General features: G+C 47.3%; 1 protein-coding gene across 7 annotated transcripts in view; it reads left to right on the forward strand.

The window, feature by feature from the left end:
• The window catches only part of TENM2 (teneurin transmembrane protein 2), a gene marked incomplete at its 5' end in the record, with an annotated part of 889,116 nt that overhangs the window by 794,171 nt on the left and 74,702 nt on the right, over positions 1–20,243 (forward strand). For all 7 annotated transcript variants that reach the window (XM_084243831.1, XM_084243832.1, XM_084243833.1 and 4 more), the window contains one exon: positions 6,369–6,515. In XM_084243831.1, coding sequence (XP_084099957.1) covers positions 6,369–6,515 — 147 coding nt within the window. The remainder of the gene's footprint in view (positions 1–6,368; positions 6,516–20,243) is intronic.

The raw sequence follows: 20,243 nt of genomic DNA on the forward strand, positions 1-20,243 counted from the left end.
CAACAAGTGTTCCTGTGTATTGAGCAGTTACCTTGTGCCAAGCTCTATGCCAAAATGTTTGCCTCTATGGTTTATTTAACCCTCTGGCATCTCTTTAGATTATTATCATCATCCCCGTTCAGTTATTCATTCAGCAAACTTAGTCTGTTATATGCCAGCCATTTTTCTAGACACTGAGGCTATCTCAATGAACAAAAGAGATAAAAACCCCAGCCTTTGTGTAGGTTGCATTCTGTTGGGAAGGCCAATAAATAAGATTGATTACTAAGATATAGAGTCTTTCAAACAGGGAGGGGTGAGAGGCAAATCACCCTACTCAGGGTCATACAGACAAGCAAGAGACAGAGTGAGGTTTGAACCCCAGGACTCTCTGATGCCAAACCAGGTTCCAGTCTTGGTTTTAATTCAGAAAAGACTTCCATGAAGGTCTAATCCAGCGTGCAGTAGCTCACCATGTGATCTCTTGTGCAAAGCAGGGACATCTCTCTTTTGCTTCGCTTAGCTGTCTGCATTTACATGCAATTTTCACTTTACATGTGTTTTCACTTGCTTTTCCATGGGGGTAGGGTGATGCCCTCTCTGCTTTTCTAAGGTGGGCTTGACGTTGAGTATTAAAATCCTATTTCTCTTCCCATACCCTGTATACAATATTAGCCGCTTATTTCTACCTCTAAATTGCCGCACATGGTGGAAGGTTTCTTGATGTTCTTTTAGAAAAGCCTTTTATGGTAATTATAGCTTTCTTCAAGTGCATTTATGCTCCCTTTTTACTGTGCTGTAGACGTTATTTTGCTTGTGCCTAATTTTTGTTAAGGCAGAAAGCCTGCCTACCTGGTAACTGTGTTGACAGATTTTATGTGCATATGTGTGTGTGGCTGGAATCCTATGTGTAGAAAAGTCTTGGAAATGATTCCATTTCCACTCTGCCAGAGGCATTGGAGATGCCTATTTCAGTCATAAGTTGTTCATTCATCCAATGCACTATCTGTTGAGTACTCACAATCCAGGAACAAACAAGATAGATATGGCCCCTTCCTTGACATTTTCTTCATAACAGGAATGCCTGGGGCAGCTGTTCAGTTGTACACTGCACAATTCCAGGGGCACCATTGAAATTGCAGTTAATGACAGTGTACACCTTTGTGACAACAGTTTTCCAGCAGGTAAAATATCTTAAGGAAGGGCTACTATATGGACAAGCAAGCATCAAGAAAGTGGCAGACAGTTGTCATAGGATGTGTTGGAGAAAGGGGTAGAATGGGGTTGGGTAGATTAGGATAGCAAACTGTAGGGTGGGTGGGATAGGGTAGAGTTGAGCTGGGCAGGGCAGGGCGGGGTAGGATAGGACAGGGTAGGGTAAAGTAGAGCGGAACTGGGTAGGATAGAATGGCAGAGTAAGATGGGGGAGGGCAGGGTAGGATAAGGTTGGGTAGGGTAATGTAGGATTGGGTAGAGTCGATTTTGGTAGGATACAAAAGCATGAAGTTGGGTAGAATGCGCTAGAGTAGGGTAGGTTAGGATTGGGTCGGGTAGGATAGCATAGGTCAGGGTAGGATAGGATAGGCCAAACATACCGTGACAGATACAGCTAGCCCAGATTTGGGAGTTTGGGAAACACTTCCTGGAGATGACATCTGAGTGAAGATCTGAAGGCTGGGTTGAAGTCAGGCAGGGGAGGAAAGGGAAAAGATAAGTCTGAATGATGTCTATCTGACCCAAACCTACAGGGACTTGAGATAGGCTGATGTGGTGAGAATCAGGTGAAGGACTTCCAACTTTATCATGGGGTGCATGAGAAGCTATGAAGTGCCCAGAACAGAGAGGAATGGGTAATCGTATAACATTGGAGGCAGGGAGACCAGTTAGGAGGCTTTGACAGGGTCCAGATCAAAGACAAGGATGGGTTGGGTTAAGGTAGTGGCAGCAGCAGTGAGGGAATGGGAGGGCCGGAGGTGGAGGAGAGAGGAGAGATTGTTTAGCAGACAGGACAAGTAGGACTTAATCGCATTTGAAAAGAAAGTTTGGCAAGACTTGTTTATGGATTAGATGTAAGAACTCAGGGAGGCAGCGAGGGGGAGGGTAGTTAAGGAAAACCCTGAGGCTTCATTCTTGGACAGTGGGCTGCATGGCAGTGCCACCATCAATCAAGGGATCTGAGTTCAGAGGGAAGACAGATAAAGAGACTGAATTCTGTTGTGTCTGAGATGCTTGTGCCTTGAAGGTGGAAATGTTGAGATGAAATTTGGAGTCTACAGCAAGAGCTCAGAGGACTGGAGCTGAAGATTGAGGGGTTGCCTGCATAGAAGGGTGGGTTTGGGCATTAATTTTTTTTAAGATTTATTTATTTGTTTGTTTGTTTGTTTGTTTATATAAGAGCCAGGGCACAGGCCAGATGGGTGGGAGGGTAAGAGGATTCACCAGAGACAGAGCGGGGAGCAGAACAGGCAGACTGACGAAATACATTGCTGAGGGGAGCAGCAGACTCGGGAGAGGTCTGCCACGCTATGTGGGACCCTTGCTGGCCAGCCAGGATCAAACTGGCACTGCAGAGGCTGTGGACAGCTTCACAGCGCTGCGTTCCACCGCCTGCGCCACCAGGGAGGCCCTGGGCATTAATATCTTTAATACCAATTTCAACCTCAGCTCACTAGAGATTGGAAATGTGATAGAACCAACCCAAGGTCCCACTGATGCCTTGAAAATTTCTCCCTGAAAAGAGGACTTTTGATTTTTGAGGCGGCTCCTCAAAGAGACTGTAGATCAGCGCCAGGGTGCAATAATCTAACATCTCCTGACTTTTCCCCATATACCCTAACATCGACGACATTTCTGACACTGGCCCAAGCTCCAGTGGGCCAAGTCTCAGTTCTCATGAAGCTTTGGGTCTAGGGTGGGATTTCTCAGATTCAGCACTATTGACATTTGGGGTGCTATCATTCTGCGCATTGTAGGAAGCAGAACAGCATCCCGGATCTCTCCCCACTAGAGGTCAGTAGCTTCCTCCCCAAGTAGTGATCATCCAGCCAGTACCCAGATGTTGCCAGATGTCCTGGAGGGGGAGGGAAAGAAAGGACAAAAAAAATGCCTCAATTGAGACTCAATGGTCTCGGGTCCTGGCTGGACCTGCGGTCTCCACACAGCTCTACCTCCAGCCGCACAAAGACCCAGCATACACGTAGCTTTCTGTATTGATGCTCTTAGAGGTAGGCACGCCAGGAAGTCTTTCTGAAACAGGTCTCCATAGAGGAGACCTCTTAGATCCCCAAGGACGAACCCATAAACCCGATCCGACTCCAGTTATAGGATCCTCTCCAGAGAAAAGCCATAGCCGCCACCTGATACCCATTTGCCCTCCAGACTAATTACTTCCCTACGTTTTGTTTTTCCTTAAGCAGAAACTGGCTTTGCACTTTACAAACACAACGAATCACCTCCTCAGAAGGCCACCAGCAGGATGAACTTGTGCTGGGGGGTAGCTTGCGGTTGCCTAGCAACGCCACGCACCTACCAAGGCAGCTTTCTTCCTCTTCAAGCTAAAAGCAAAGTCCTGTCCATTAATTCCCAGCTGCCCCAAAACTTCTCAGAGATTTGCCAGCTTCCTACTGTTCGTGTTTTCATCTTCCTCATATGATGTAGAGAAAACCTGCTACTGTGGTCTGTTTATCTCACTTCAGCTGGTCTGGGGAGGGGGGATGGTGAGGGGTACCCAAAAGGAAAGAGAAAGAAGAGAGGAAAAAAACCTCCTTCCACCTAGGAGTACATATATTTTGAGTGCATTTTTCTGACTGACATGCTAGTGTTCTTTGCGAATTTAAATTTTATGTAGTGGACAGGGGTTTCCTACACAATGAGGCTTCTGTTGAGTCTTGGGACATGGTTTTAGTCAAACAGGAGGCCTCAAAGTAGCTAAATAACAAAGCACATATATGGGTGCCATGCCGAGCCTGTGTGGGGAGGCAGTGCGTTTGGTGCAGTCTCTGATCCATGCTCGAAATCTCTACCGGGAGAAATTGTAAAGCTGGTGGTGGCTGGAGGTTGCAGACACTCTTTTCCTGTGACGTGTCTATGGGCTTCTACCAAGTTCCATTTTGCTCCCACAGAAAACTTTGTGGCATCTCTCTGAGACTGGGCATGGTTGCACCCCAGAACTCTCTCAGTCTGAGCGGGAGCTGGGGGGATGTCTCGGATTCTCCCAGCCTTGGTCACCTCCTTACTTAGAAAGAGGAACTGGGCTCTGTACAGGAAGGCATGGAGACTGGCAAGTCTTGAATTTGCAAACACTGATGCATATTTTGCATCCCAGATTTAATGCCAAGATGCACAACAAAAGAAAACAGATTACCTGCTGCAGGTCGTCTCCTTGTTCCCCCTCTCAGCCTCCTTCCAGAGACATCTCCATAATAGGAGTCCCCCTCTATGCTTACCCTGTTCTCCCTGGTCCTCATCCCTGTCCAGACCTTGTGCAGGTAAAGATGGGGGGGGGGGGGCGGGAGAGCAATGAGGAATGAAACTCCTTAAAGAAATAAATTTCCACTTAATTTCATTCAACTCCTCCACCCCTGCAAGACCTTTCTTCTTAGAAGGAATTCCTTAAATTCCCATCACTGCCACTTGTGCAAATTAGATTTGTTGGCATTCTCACAGGGGTACTGGGGAGACGAGGAAGATGCCCGTGCAGACCCCTGGAAGGCTGGAGAGGGAAGCACAGGGAGATTCAGAAGATGTGGGCCGGAGAGGTTTCAAATCAATTAGCCCCATCCTCACACAGCTCTTTGTCCCTCTGCCATGGCCCAGCCTACCCTACACTCTGTGGTTTGAAAAACAGATATGAAAAGAGACAGTGATACAAGGAGTGGCAGAGGCAGAGACACAGGAAAGTTGCGTTCTGGGGACAATTAAATCCGTGGTCTTTGGGAGGTATGTTTGAATGAAGCAAGAACGCTAACCGAGGCTGCGCAACTCTTAAATTTGCAAGAAAGTCATTGTGCTGCACTCTTCAAAGAGGTGAATTTTATGGTATGTAAATTATGCCTCAATGAAGCTGCTAAGAGAAAGGAAGAAGAAAGTGTATCTAGGAATTCTTGCCAGCAAGTGTGTTCTGTGAGTGTGGCCACGCGCCGCCGGTTCTGTGCTGCTCTCTACATCCTGCAAAGGTGAAGGGCCCTGCTAGGAGGCCTTGTCCATCTTTCTTGGTTGCCTCCCACCCTTTTCTCAGGTTCCTTTTGTTCAAGCACAGTTGTAGCTGCAGTTGTTTTGGATGCAGGAGCAAACAGGGAATTAGGTAGGCGACTGATCTTACACCCCCCAAAATAAAAATACACCCACAAAATGAGAATGGATCAAATGCCATCCCTTTTGCTGGCAGACTTATACATCCCTCTGTTGTTCCTCTTGTTCACATGCCCTCAGCACCCCCTCTTCCATAACATTCATCTTACAGTATTCTTAAATCATGCCTTTAAAAAGGTGAGCGGTAAGCAGCCAGTGTTTCAAGTGCCCCTTCAACACAGCAGGCCGCCCTGATTTGTGGGGGACACATTCCAAGCCCCCCATGCAACCACAGCCAGTGCCCAACCCCGTATATACCGTTTGTTCCTGTACATGCACACCTAAGATAAAGTTTAACCTATGAATTAGGCAGTGAGAGATTGACACTGGCCAATAATAAAATTAAACAATTATAATAATGTACTGTTAGTAAAAGTTACATGAATGTGGTCTCCCTCTCAAATTAGCTTACTATACCTGTCTTTGAACCACAGTTGACCACAGGTGACTGAAGCCACAGATAAGAAGGAACCACTAGGTTACAAAAGTATGGAAAAAGCCCAGGCAGAACCTTCTAGTTCTTGGTCTTAAGAATTCCATGCTAATCTTACCTAACTGTATCTTTAAAATTTTGCAAGATGTAGGGCTGTTTGCCTCCATTCTGGCTTGATAGAGAATGTTCTGCCTTCTGTAGAAGGTACTCCTAAAAGAAAAGATGTGTTGTTGTTGTTGGCTTTTTTGTTTTGTTTTATTTTTGAGGTAGCATGAATCCTGAGTCACTGGCTGGAAATAACAGCCTAGTTAGTCTCATTGTAAGCTCAGAACTGGGTTAGTTTTCTGGAATATTCCCCACTTTGGTTGCCTCAGACCCCTTCATACAGGTCAGTGTCATTGGGGATCCCCTGCATCTGGGACTCCCACTTTGTCTTGCACTTGCATGTGTCGCCTGCTTCCCCAGCTCTCTGGAAGGCAGGCCCGGGCCCCACTCTGAGGCCGGCCCAGAGGCTGCCCTGCAACCTTGCCCCCCTCTGCATGGCTCCCCTGCGACCCCAGCGCGGCCTCACGTCCCTCCTTCTCATCCTCTCCATTTCTCCAACCAGATGGCTGCCCCGATTTGTGCAGTGGCAACGGGAGATGCACACTGGGTCAGAACAGCTGGCAGTGTGTCTGCCAGACCGGCTGGAGAGGGCCCGGATGCAACGTTGCCATGGAAACCTCCTGTGCTGATAACAAGGATAATGAGGGAGGTGAGCAAGCGTCTTCTAATTCCCAGCCCCTCAAGAGCAGAGCGCGGTATATACTTTTGTCATGAGTTGTTTTTCCTGAAAGATCGCCCTATATTATTGCCAAATGTTGCAACATTTCCTTTGAAGTAAATGCAGCAGCGAATGGGTGTCCACAGGCCAATGGAGGCTCCTAGAGCCTGGGCTGGAGGCCCTGAGGTTTGATGCTGGCTTCCAATTCTCAAGTACACAATGCCATAGAAAGGCAGCTGGGCACCCCCAACTCTGCCTGGGGGTGGCCGATCCTGCCAAACCTTTCAGAGCTGGAAATTATTAAAAAAAATAAAATAAATAAAGGGCGATGGTGACAATGCGAGCTTCCCACTGTGCTGAGACATAATTGGGATGCAGCCCTTCATCCTTTGAGATGTTGTTGACAGATGAGGAAACCGAGTCCTGGAGAGCAGTTAAGTAAGAACAGTAAAATCGGGCCCCAGATCAGCTTTGACTCCAAAGACCATGTTCTAACCTGTGTCGGCAGACTGTAGCCTTGTGAGCTAGAAGTGGGCATTACATGTTTAATGATTTGGGGGTAAATATCTAAAGACGAATAATATTTTGTGACTATGTGGAATTCAGATGTCAGTGTCCAAGCATAAAGTATCAGCAGCATGTAGCTGTAGCCTATCTGTGTTTTGTCCAAGGTTGCTTTCGCCTTCAAGGTAGATTTGGGTAACTGGACAGAGACTGGGGAGTCAACAGTGTTTAAATATCTACTCTCTGACCCTTTTCCAGAGCGAGTTTTCCTCCCCACATGTCCTGCATTACCTGATGGTGAACTAAAATTCTTAGGCTGGATGGTGTGCTGGTAGCATTCTTAGGCTAGATGGTGTGGGTTGCCTGACTTAAGAATATCAAGTAATGCTCCCCAAATGTTAGAACAAGTATGGGATCCTCCTCTACCAAAATTACTAGCAGGTCAGAATTTCTTGGAGTAGATTATTTGATTAACAAATTATTCAATGTAAAAAAAATGTATGTATATTACCACCACGTGCAGTTCACTGTTAGTCCTGGGCCTCAGGGCCCTAAGGGGTCAGTTTCAGGGGTGTCCATAGTGGGGTGCCATCTGTCAGGGTGATGAATGAAAGTATTAGATTCTGTTTTTTTATTTTCCATGCACTAAACAGATGTTTTGCAATTGTCATCATCTTACTGCAGTTGTATATGCATGTACTTTGTAAATAAACAGATGTACATACACTGATAGGCATATACTAGCAAAAAAAAAAGTTTAAAGACCTGATGTAATTTCCAGAACTTCCATTCATTCATTTACATTCTGGAAACAGAGCCAAAATCGAAGCTACTTTAATTTATTTTTGAACAAAGTAAGGCCTAACTGTACAATACATCTTGTTTTCCAAGAGAGAGTCAAAATCTTACTCCTTTTCCTGGTAAGCATCACTGTTTTGGCTTCTGGTCCCTGGTGATTTCACCGAGCAAGGCAGCTGCTTGCAGATCAGTTTCTTCCACTTCCAGAAAGGAGCTGCTATCCTGTCCCCCTTCCCTGTTGGGGAGTGAGGGAGGTGTCAGCCGCTGAAAGGGGAATACTGCATGAGTTGTGAGGTGGGGGACCTCATCTCCCAAAGGTGTTAATGAGAAATCTACCCCATAAGCATAAATGCCAACGATAAGCCACTTGGGGTTTGGGAAAAGAAAGGACTTTAACGCAGAGTCAGATCAACTAGAGGTAGGATGCCAAGACTCAGCATTCCCTCTCCTTAAAGCTGGGGTGTGGCCTTATATTTGGGAAGTGGAGCTTGGGAGAACAAAAAAAGTTGAATTCCTTTGGCTGGGGAATGAGCTAGGGGTGCAGCAGTTGAAGTGTGACTGAAGATCGCTGGGTGTATTAGTCAGGGGCATGGAAGAATATAGAGGTGGCTGAAGGCCATTGGTAGTGGGAGGCTCTTGTCCACATATGGACCAGTCGTCACACCCTTCTGATGTATGGATACCTTGGAAATGAGGGTTTGACCTGGCTTGCTGCTCTTTTTTAATCTAGCAAAGTGGAATGGCTAGGAAAGAAGAGGTTATTCTTGGCATTGTCGTAAAGGTGTCAGATATTACCTGGTTTAAGCTGGCATGTTGGAAAATAAACTTGGTTAGTAGCTCAGCTACAGGTAGAAAGAAATCAGGACTGATGTCAAGATGGATTTCAGCTTTGGGGCACTGCTGCTTTTCCCCCCCACATCCCAACTGCTGATCCCAGTTTCCACCAGTGAAAAGGAAATTCCTGAGGGGGAGAAACTGAACCAGAGGCAGTTGGCACTGCTGGTCCCAGCGCCTGAGCACTGCCCAGCAGCACACTGGGGTCCCTCCTGGCAGGCAGAGGCAAAGCTTCAGGAGGCAGGACACAAAAGCAAATGAGGCAATGATTATGCTAAAGACAATAATGGCCTTGTTATGGGAACTATTAAAGCGTACCTCCCAAGGAAGTAATTAACCACCAAGAAAAAAGCCCCTGCACAGTGTTTATAAAAAGAAACTCCCAGTTAATTCAGAGTTGCTTATGTCAGGTGAGAGAGGTAGACACCGACTCTCTCACCTGGCGTAAGCAATTCACAATTAACTGAGTTCTTTTTTTGGAGGAGATTCCTCAGCACAGAGTATCCTTTTTATGGTTAATTACTTCCCTAGGAGGTGTGCTAAGCACTTTGCTGTTTATTGATAAATATTAAAGTGGCTTCTCATCAACTCCACATCCATTTTTGCAGCACACTAATTATATCACCTCTTTGTGTGTTGGGATGGGGTGGGGGTCCTGCCCCCGGCTCTGTTTTGCTTTGGGAGTTGCTAGGGAGGTGGGCACTCTAAACCCAGCGGGGGTTCGGAGGAGGCACCCAGGCAGAACATGAATGCAGGCCAGGGCAGCAGCTGCGGTGAGCACATTTGTAATAAACCACATGAACCGGGGAATAATGGAGTGCTCTTCCAAAGTAGCCTGGAAGAGGCACATCGTTTCTCCACGTAGGAATGCTCTTCATTTCTTAACAAATAATTTCATTTTAAAGCCATGGGTAGTTTTGATTTTAAACTGAGATCCATATACATGCAAACATGGATGTGGATATTTGAAGCACTCAACATTCTTTTCAACCTGGGTTTTACCATCAGAGGAGCAAGCCCTGGTGCTTGGCAGATACTGTCAGTTCTGAAACCTTAACTCCCAGCAAAACCGGAACTATCTACCCAGAGTTCCTGATTCCATAGGTCTGGGGTTGGCTGCTAGTGTTTGAATGGCTGGTACCTTTCCAGGTGATGCTGATGTAGGTTCTCTTTGAGAATCTTTGAATTATGTGGATGGATTGGCTTCTCCTTTGCATCTAGCATAGTAGTAGCTAAGTGCCTTCCTTGGAAGAATGGAGAACAGTTTCACAGTTTCTTGTATTCTGTGAGGCTGGTGAGAAACCTTATTGGAAAGAGCTGTCTCAGACTGTCCCTCAAGCACACTTTCTGGCAACTCACTGCCTTCTCATTCCATCACTTTCAAAGTCTCCTCAAACCCCAGCCCTAAGGTCACGAGGGTAGCCTCAAGAAACAATGGCTGGTTCTGAAGGGACAAGCTTTACCTGCCAGGCCCCATAAAAAGAAGTGCAAATGGTGCCCGCTATCATGCTGGCAAGCCGACTGCCTTTTTAATAGTGAGAGATCTTCACTTGAACTGCTCACCCCAATTTGAAAGAGAAGAGACTCAAAGAAATATTTTTGCTTACAGTAGACAAATACCAGCTCATTAAAGTCTGAGAATACACACAACATGTGCGTCAAGTGACAGGCAGATAATATTTAATTATCACCACCAAGACAGAGGTGTGAGATGTAGTTCATCACAGCCAGGGGTAAGAGAAAGGGTGCAGATTTCCTCTAAAAGCGGGAAACTCGAGGTGGGAAGGCGTTGTTAAACCGTCTGGCCTGGAAAGACAGTTCTGGCTGCTTTCCTGTGCCCCTTGATCCCCAGAACTCAGTCTGGAGCCCAACCTTCTGTCTGTATAAAGCCCAACTCCCATCCTTTCCAGCCAGCGTGGGAGTCTTGGGAGAGCCCTTGGAATCCTATCCGACACCCAGTCCAGTCTCTGGGCCAAGGTCTAGAGGTAGAAGGTGGAGGAGGAGGGCCTTCCGTAGGGACCTGGTCCCAAAATCCCCACTGGGGATTGCACAGTCCTCACTGGGAGCTGTCCTTGGCCCCTCTGCATCTGCTCGTACACAACACTGAATGTCACATGCTTTGCTCCTCTCCTGTCACTTTCTTGGATTCCGAGTGGCTGACACTGTCACCGTGTTATGGTTAGAAGCCTTACTCAGGACTCAGTCTTTGCGCCCCACTTCTAGAAGTCACATTGCTCCTTAAGTCTGTTTTCTTGTCTGCATAAAAGGCATGTTACTACACCTGCCTTAGCCAGGTTTAAGTTTCAGTGAGAAAATGCGTAAAATACACTTTACAAGGTGCCTGGCTCATAGGATGCCCTCACATTAAGAGTGTTAATGTTGTGTTCTAGAATCCACATAAATAGAGCCCACCACTCATTTTCCCACAGAATCACTGAGGTTCTAACTAGTGTTTACCAAACTTCAGTTGCATAGCCACACTGCAGAAATTGTTCAGAAATCAGATTGCTCTGTCCCCACTTTTGAGTTTCTGATTTCGGCAGTCAAGTATGGGATCCAAGATTCTGCATTTTCAGGAAGGACCCCAGAAGATTCCGACACAAGTGGTTACAGACCATGTGTTGAGTAAAACTTGTTTAAATAAGTGGTTTCTGTGGAGTGTGATGACCCAGCCCGAGGTTGTAGTGCCTAGGCCCTAAACACTGTCCCAGAGCCTTTCCAGAACCCAAGGAGGAAAGTGAGCAGAGGGAGCTTTTATCTCAAGAAGCAGCAGTGGAAAAAAACATAAACACAGGTTCATGTTTAGTTTCTGAGTAAATAACTTTCATGTGGTTTAGAAGTATTTTCTGTTCCCAGTCAGAGTGGTAAGTGATGTTTGTTCCAATTTTTTTTTAATTGTGGGGGTTACAGTTTTGTTTTTCTACATGTGCACGTGTTCCACTCACCCTCCACCAAACCACCCATGCAGTACTCCATCTGTCTTCCTCTCTCATACTTCCTCTCTGTTCCTTCTGGTAACCATTATCCTCTTTCTATGAGTTCAAGATTTATTTCTACTATATTTTGCCTGTGTATGTGTTTTGGTCATTTATAGTCCACAGATGAATGAAGTCAATTGATATCTGTCTTTCACTTTTTGACTTATTTCATTTAACATAACCACCTTGGTATCCATTCATTTTGCCCCAAATGCCGATAGTCTTTTTTCAAGGCTGTGTAGTATTCCATTGAGTATATATATTCCACAATTTCTTTATTTCTTCCTCTGTTTAAGGGCACTTAAAGTTGGTTCCGTGGCTTGGCAATTGCAAGACAGTGCTGCAGTGAGCACAGGGAGAGCTAAATCTGTTTGTGTTAGAGTTTTCATGTTATTTGGATAAATACCTAATAGGTATTGCCAGATCATATGGAATTTCCATTTTTATTTTCTTAAGAAATCTATACCACTTTCCACAGGGTCTACGCCAACTTATATTTCCACCCACAGTGGGTGAGAGTTCCTTTTTCACTGCAACCTCGCCAACATTTGTTGTATTTCAAAATTTTAGAAGCCTATAACTCTCTCATAAGGATGCACATCTGTCCATCCACCCATCCATCCATCCATGGTTTAACAGACATGGTTGAGCAAGGTTTACTAAATGTGAGACATTGGAAACAGCCCTTTATAAATGTTAAGACATGTCAGCAAAGAGCTCACATCCATCTGACAGGATAAAATGTACTAATACATTATGGTTGCTGTGGTTGTCACAGTCTGTTCTCTGATCACGATGAGGTGGAATACTTTAGTAGGAGCACAGAGAAGCAGCCCCTATGCAAAGGGATGCTGGCCAAGTCATAAGAAAAGACCCATCACAAGATTAAGCCCAAAGTCTTCAGCCTGCTTCCCTGGAGAGCCCCCAGAGGCACAGATTTGTACAAATCTGTAGCCACAGATTTGATTAGTGATCCCTGATGGGAGCTCCTGGGTCCCCCAGTAGCTTCTATATTCCCCTCTCTAAGTTAAGGACTCATTAAGGCTGCTCTTCAGAATAGTACTTCCCAGCCCACCTCCATCTGCAAGGCACAAGTCCTTGTTCTGCTCCAAAGAAGGGTTGCCTTAGGTTAAGAAATGTGGATGCTGGCCTGAGCTCCAGACACTCCAGCCAGGTCTAAATGAAGAGAAATAACACTGGAGTCTGTCCAAAGCACTTGGAACAGGCAAAATCCACCCCTCGCCCACTGCCTCCTCCCTACCCCCTCCCCATTCCATAACCATCCAAATTGGTTTGACATGATTCAGGAATGCTGTTCCGGCATTTATCTCAATTGTTAATTAATAACTCACCTTGTCTGTGCACCCAGCATAGCCAAGCTCTGGACTTCAGGGACTCTGGAAGAGTTATGGTTCTCAAGTCCAGATAGTCCAGTGTCTTCATCCAGTGAGAGATAAAGTTGGTGAACCCATTGTAAATGCCCTGATTAATGTGTGCAAATCATGTTGATGGATTGGTTGGGTGGGGGACAGCTTAAGAGTGCAACATTGCTCTATTAATTGGGTTGGATGAGGATTCCCCTTGCAGTCCAAAGACCTTGTGGCAAATGTAGCTGGAGCCATAAACAAGAATCCCTGCTTAGCTACCAGGGAGGAAAGCAATATATCTAATGCTGAGGAAAAGAACTTGGCTTTGAGACTAGTGCCAGCTGGCCAGGCACTGGGTCTTTCTTCTTGGGGAGGGAACCAGAAGTAACCTGAACTGAAATCCTGGGGGAGCATTTGGCAGCAGGGGGTTAAAATTAGGATGGATCTTCCAGATAAAATAAGAGCTTTGACTTCCCGGGCATGCTTGACTGAGAATTGTCTGTTTAGAACATTAAAGCTTGACTTTCTTTTATTCTATTGAAGTTTATAAAAAAAGATAGAATCCATTCTCCATTACATATAAACACTATCACCAGTAAGACTTTCAAGAGCTTATGTGCAACCAGAACTTTGCTGAGCTTTGTACTCACTGGGATACAGGTTTCCCAGTGGAGCATTCCTATTTGGAATGATTTTATTGGTTATTTGGGGGGTCTGGAAAGTCTGTTACCATTAATTTTTATGGAAAAAAATTTGAGAGTCCCATACCCAGAAAATAACCTATCAAATGATACCAAATGGGAGTAGATTACTTTCAGATATCCAGGGACACCTGTCATGGAAATAAGCCACCAATGAGTATCTTGTTGGTCCTGCCTGTGCCCTCAGTTCTCAACACAGCAATTGGGAAGAGAGTGTTAGGTGGTAAGTCGTCATGCCATGACTTTAAGGACTTCTCATGCAGTTGAAATATGAATCAAATGTTTCGCCTTGGCCTAGAGGGCCTTCAGTGACAACATGCCATTGGCCTCTCTACTGTACCCTACACCCCTGCAGCTGCTTTGCTTCTACTCCAGCCAGCAAAGCGCATGCATGCACACACACACACGCACGCACACACACGCACACACACGCACGCACGCACGCACTAAGCTTAGAACCACCTCAGGACCTTTGCTGGTCCAGGGTCAGAAATGCTCTGATCTGGGTGTTTTGCTTAGCTGCCTCCTTCCTGTCCTTCTTGGCTCTCCACTCCAAATGCTCCCTCCCCAAAGAGGCTGTTTGTGACCCCAAAGGTCCTTGGCTGCCTATCTCTCATCACACACTGATATTTCCTTCACAGCAAGTGTCACGTTCCTAAATTGCCCCATCTATATCTTTCTTGTCTGCTGTCGGTTTCTTCATACCAGCAGCATGGATGCTGAGTGGCTATCATTAGAGGTTTTCCATTTCGCAGAGAAGGATATGGAGGTTCAAGAGTGTGAGCTTCAGCAAGGCCCCCAACTAGATATGGCGCACACCACGCTCCTACGGCAGCCAGTATCTTTCTCCTACAACACAAACCGAACTTGGAAGTTGTTTCTCTGAAGGCGGTTCCTACAGGCTAAGAATCTGTGTGGTTGCACAGAGGCCTCAGGAAAAATCACCTCAAACATAAAGCTTTCCCTGTGAAAGCCTTTTCCCAAAATTTATTTGACCATGGAATTTGTTAGGAAAAAATGAAAAGGTGTTAAAAGTTCATGAGTTTACCAAACATAGCACCTTCAGTCTTTTCTAATCAAGTCTTTAGTACTTTAAATGGTTATCAAGTGTCTCTTAAGGAATTATGTTTTTTCCCTGATTAGATGACAAATCAAACATTCATTAGAAAATTGTGATTAAAGTGCATAATCTGCAAAAGAAAAAGTTAATAATTTAAGTCGCTACAGTTATATTAGGGAATTGAAGGATCAAAACACAGACTTGGCTGGAGGCAGAGAAGTAACATTTATGTCATGAGACTGATCTCCCATGTATTGGCCTTGACCAGAGACTTTCCTGGGCAGCAACAAGCCCCCTCGGTTTCTGTACTCCATGTTTGACAGGGCCTGCTGATCCCATAATTCTCCCCTCAGACCAGACCTGTGGTTCTCCACCTAGGTCGCTTTGCTCTCCTGGGGCCACCTGGCAAAGTCTGAGGACATTTTATGAGTCATGGCATGGAGGAGGGGAGATGGCACTGTTGGCATCTTGTGGGGAGAGGACCCATATGCTGGTGAATGTCCTTCAGATACAAGACAGCCACCCCAGCAAGGAATGACCCCACCCAAAATGTCAGTCATGCCAGTGTTGGGAAGTGTGTTACAGTAACACTGGGAGCACACCTGAGGGATACGAACAGGCAAGGGACAGAGGGTGTTCTTTGGATTGATGTCAGTGGCTTGATGCGTTGAGCATTTGCCAGGGGCCAGGTCAGTGCCAAGGCTTAGCCCACACTGCCCAGATGAACCATGACTAAAGACTTGATTAGAAAACACTGAAGGTGCTATGTTAGGTAAACTCATGAGCCATGACCCCTGGAAGCCTCTGTGCAGACACAGAAGCTGACGGCCAAGGTGGTGCAGGCTTCCCCAGGTCCCACATCTGCAATGCAAACCCCCCCCACCCCCCCACGATTTAGGCCCAGGCCAGGTGCCCTCCTGTGGGACCCTTGTGGCCCGTGAGTGACATGCCTGTGTCAGAGCGAGGCATTCTGCGAGTGCCTGACACCCTCTGCGCTCCCAGGGAAATGAATTCTGCCGCTTTCTGGAAAATTGCATTGGCATTAGCTTTTCCCCCCAGTTTTGGATCGGGAATGCATTTTTGCCGCAAAGTGCTTACACGATGGAATGCCAGGCGGCGAGAAGGGGAAAGTAGAGCAGTTGCACTTTAAATAGCCAGGCCTTCTCCACCGCGCAGAACAGCGGGAGCAGCTGCCCAGGGCCTGTGCTCTTGTCTGTGACTTTCTGTCTTCTCAGCCAAGAGCCCTGGGGGATTGAAGAGGGGCCAGAACTCTGTGGCCAAATAAGAGGCAAAAAAAACCTGCAAGGTGCGCCCCAGAGCTCTGTGGCCAGTGCTTCCCTCTTTCCTGCTCACCAAGAAGACCAAGCCTTCCCCAGAGAATTCCCTCCCTTTTCCCATCCTCAAAGTCATCATGGAGCTGCCCCGCCAGTGCTATCAACACAGCCCAGAGGCAATGTCCTTGCTCGGAGGGACATTATCTCTTTCTGTATGTGAATCCTGGGGTCCAGGATCATCAGCAGTGAACAGGCTAAAATAGCTCCCACCCCCAGCTACAAAATCTAAAAAAAGGGAAGGAAACTTCTTTGAGAGCAGTGGCAGGGCAGTGCTGATCTGGGCCTGGAGCCCGGTTTTCTAGCTCTAACTCCAGCACTGTATTTTCCATGTCATGCTGCCTCCAAAGTGACCCAGCCACCCTCTGGAGTTATGGCACTACTCATTTAAACCATCATCTGTCTCAGACCCAGCAGCTGGACAAGGGTGAACTGAGAGGCGCAGATACCTGAGAGCAAGCACCTTCTTTCAGTTTGCATCCTGGCCGGGCCTCTCTCCACTCACCCTCCTCTCAGCCCTGCTTAGGCAGATCCTCATGGAGAGAGCTGAGAGGTGACAGCCAACCCCTCTGCTGAAACCAGCTGCAACCCCGGACAGAACAGCACCTACAAAACCATTGATTCCTTCCACAAATATATCCCGAGCTTCTGCCCTGTTCCTCAGGCACATGAGCAAGCACCCCAGATTGCCCACACGGAATGCAGTCAAGTGCGGGGGAAGTGGACATGAAACCCCTCCAAGCAGGGCAGCCCTGGGCCGCCTAATGGGGAAAGTCAGGCCCAGAAGCCCCGTGTCCCGGGCAGGGGGGACTTCACTGGCAGATGTACCTGGGGACCTCACTGGGCTGTCTGAGGTCCTGTCATAGAAACTTCGCCTTGGCGGGGTCTCCATGAAGCTCCAACTTCTGGGTTCTGTCCTCCACTCTCGAGAGCCCTGTAAAGGTGGGTGTGGAAGAGCGTGGGGAGAGGGCGGTGCTCGCTCGCCCTTGTGACACTTGCTGTTCCTCCCATGGACCCTTGGGCCGGTCTTGCCTTAGGGCAGCAGCTGATGCTGTGCCTCTGCCCATGCTTGGGGGTCAGGAGAGGTGTGTCAATTCTGGCTCCAATTCCTGCTGGCTGTGCTTCCTGAAGCCAAGAACCTGGCTGAGCCTCTGTCCCCTCAGCTGTAGACTGGGCGCAGCAACACCAACCCCACAGGCCTGCTGTGAGGACTGGAGAGAATTTTTACAGAAAGCACCTCACCCCCACATTAGTTAGATGACAGTTTAAGCATAAGGTTTCCCTGTGTATTGGGACATCGGAGATTCTAAAAGCACACACCGTCTCCCCATCAAGAACTCATCATATCAAGTAATGGAAAACATTTCAAAATCAGAAATCCACCTTTTGGTCCTTGTTATATTATACCCCCTCACCCCACACGCCCTCTCTCTGGATTGAGTAATATTTTCTTGCAGAAATCCCAAACCTGTGGCCCCTAAACTGAGTGGTTCACTGACATGTGCAGTCCGGCCTACATAGGGCTACCGAAATCTCTCAATTCAATGCCAACCAGACAACAGAGGATTTCATGTCACCAGCAAGAGAGTAGCTTGTCCTAAGTGTAGCAGCAGAGAGCTGGGGTTGACACTCTGGTCCTAATGCTGAATGCCTTGCACACCTTCCCCCACACCCTTCCTTCTGAAAACGGTTGTGTTCAGGTTTACCAGGGAGTCCAAATCTGCTGACGTCTGGGGTTGGGGTCGGGAAGGAAGAGGATGCAGAGGGAGAACCTGGTCATGGGAGTTAAGCTTCTCTGTTCTGCCCCATTGCTGCCCACCTCTCTTGTACATGCCTCAGGGGAGCAGACCTAGATCTGAGGCCCAAGTCTTGGGCTCCTGTGCACAACACCATTGCCATCCCCTCCTGACCACGGCAGCGAGAGCACTCTGCCCTACCTGGCCCCACCGTTCTCTCTGCCTCATCATGTAGGCTGCATTCCTTGGTCTTTCTTCCTGTGCCCACATCATGCCAACGACATTGCTAGGCTGGACTCTGTCCTCCAGCTTCCAGTTGGTTCCACACTGAACATTTAGAAGATCCTTTTAAAAGTCAGATCCATCTTGATATCATATTGTGTGTTTGGAAGGATCTCATAATCCAGCTTGTAATATATGTGAATAGGAATTTTACACTGAAGAGTAACGTAATCCTGTTTCGAGGAAAAATTAATTACCTTTGAACAGTAAAGATAATTAACATTAAATAAATAAAAGGCAGACCCTGCCAACACTTCCCCAGGGGGCCTCATCTCTTATAGAATGCCTTCCGCTCTGATCCCTTTCCTTCCCTCTTGCAGCCCCACCCCCACCCCCACCATCGTGTTGTTCCTGCAACTTGCAAGATACATTCCCACCGGGGTATTTGTACCTGCCATTCGGATCCTCTCTCCAGAACTCTTCCTCCAGATGTTTCCATGACCTGTTTTCTCACTTCATTTACTTTCTGCCCAAACATTTCTGCAGAGAAGCCCTTCCTGGCACCCCCATCTGAAGTAACAGATCCTCCCCCTCTCTCACTCCCCAGACTTTGCCCTGCTTCTATTTTTCTCCAACATGCTTTTATTCTCTCAGAGTCTATAACAAGGTTATTCATTCATTGTGTGTTTCCCGCTCTAGAATCTAGGTCCACCACCACAGGGTCCTTCTCGCTCTTGGTCAACTCATTATTTAGTGAATTGAATGAATGACAGCTTTAAGGAGACGTATCTGGGTTAGGAAGCAGTTGTCTTTCATCCAGGGGATTACTTTAGGATACATAAATTTTGTTGTAAGATTAAAAAACACTCATACAGACAATGACACTCAAGTCACTCTATACCAGTGAGAGCATTTTACTAATGGAAAGGAAATCCAAATGTAAGCTCCATTTCTTTTCAGTAAGCCGTGAACAGTGGCTGTGCTCTCTGGATCTCTGTTGTTATCTTTGTTCACCGTGTTGACTCCCTGCAGGCTTATGGCAGTGGGTACACAAGCTCCCTAACCCCTAATACAAGAGGAAAGGCTGAGATTGCTGAGGATCACCTTGAGTGAACCCCAAATCCCAAACTATAGCTTGCCCAGTAATGTATGGAGTAGAAGGGAAGAGCAGGTCCCAGGCTGGGCCCACCCAGCTCTACCACTCACTTACCAGCTGTGTCTGACATCAATCAAGTCAGGAGATTAGCAGCCTACCCTGCTCCCCAAGCTCCCTAGGCCCGGCCTCTCCACCTGCAGGGTGGGAATAAACAGCTACTCTCTGCTACAGGCATGTGGATAAGGCTTATTCAGTCTTTTCACAACTGCCCTAGGGAGCTGGTGTGATTATTACTTCTACTTTATGGATGAGGAAACTGAGGCTCAGAGAGGTAAAGTAACTAGCCTGAGACCAGCCAGTAGCTTGCAGATCTCCAGATCCAGGGATCCTCATTGGCAGTACAGTTCTGGCTCCTTGTACCTCCACCATCGCGTGGCTACGAAGAAACAATGAGAAAAATCTCCAGGGAGCGCTAGGAGCAGGGCTGTGGCCATGTTTAGGAATTAGTGCTTGTGATGTCCCTAATCCAGCAGGAAGCCTGTGTGATGGCTGAGTCTGGTCCCTGCTCCAGTCGGTAGTCTGAGGGCACTTCTTTATGCAGCAGAGAACAAGCATCTTGGCCTTGCTAATTCTCCCAGTTCTGGGGTCAGTCCTCCCCCTGCTGCCAAGACAGGTCTCTCCTCAGGCAGAAAGGAACTGTTCCGGCCTGCTGCTCCGTGGTATCAGTGGTGACAGCCCCTTTTCTCTCTGAGGGGCCCAGCAGGTCACTGGCTGGCATCCACCAAGCCACCACCCCCTGCCAGGCCTGGACTCCACTGACCTGTCAGTGGGCTCTTTGAAACAGAGGTTGATGAGGGGAGCCGGGGGGAGCAGGCCTAGCTGAGCAAGGCCAGAAACAGTGGGCAGAGGGCGGGCATGTGGGGAAATCAGTGGCTGAGGTCAGAGGCCTCTGCTCTTGGTTGCTGTTGGTTTTGTAACAAAAGAGGGGTGAGACAGCAGCAGGCAGGATAGAAATCCCCCAGGTATAAAAAAGGATGAAGGCCAGCCCTAAGCTAACAAGGGAGAGGCTGCCAGAGAGGCCTGTCAGGGAGT

Source organism: Talpa europaea (assembly GCF_964194135.1).
Source record: "Talpa europaea genome assembly, chromosome: 9".
Taxonomy (NCBI): Eukaryota; Metazoa; Chordata; class Mammalia; order Eulipotyphla; family Talpidae; genus Talpa; species Talpa europaea.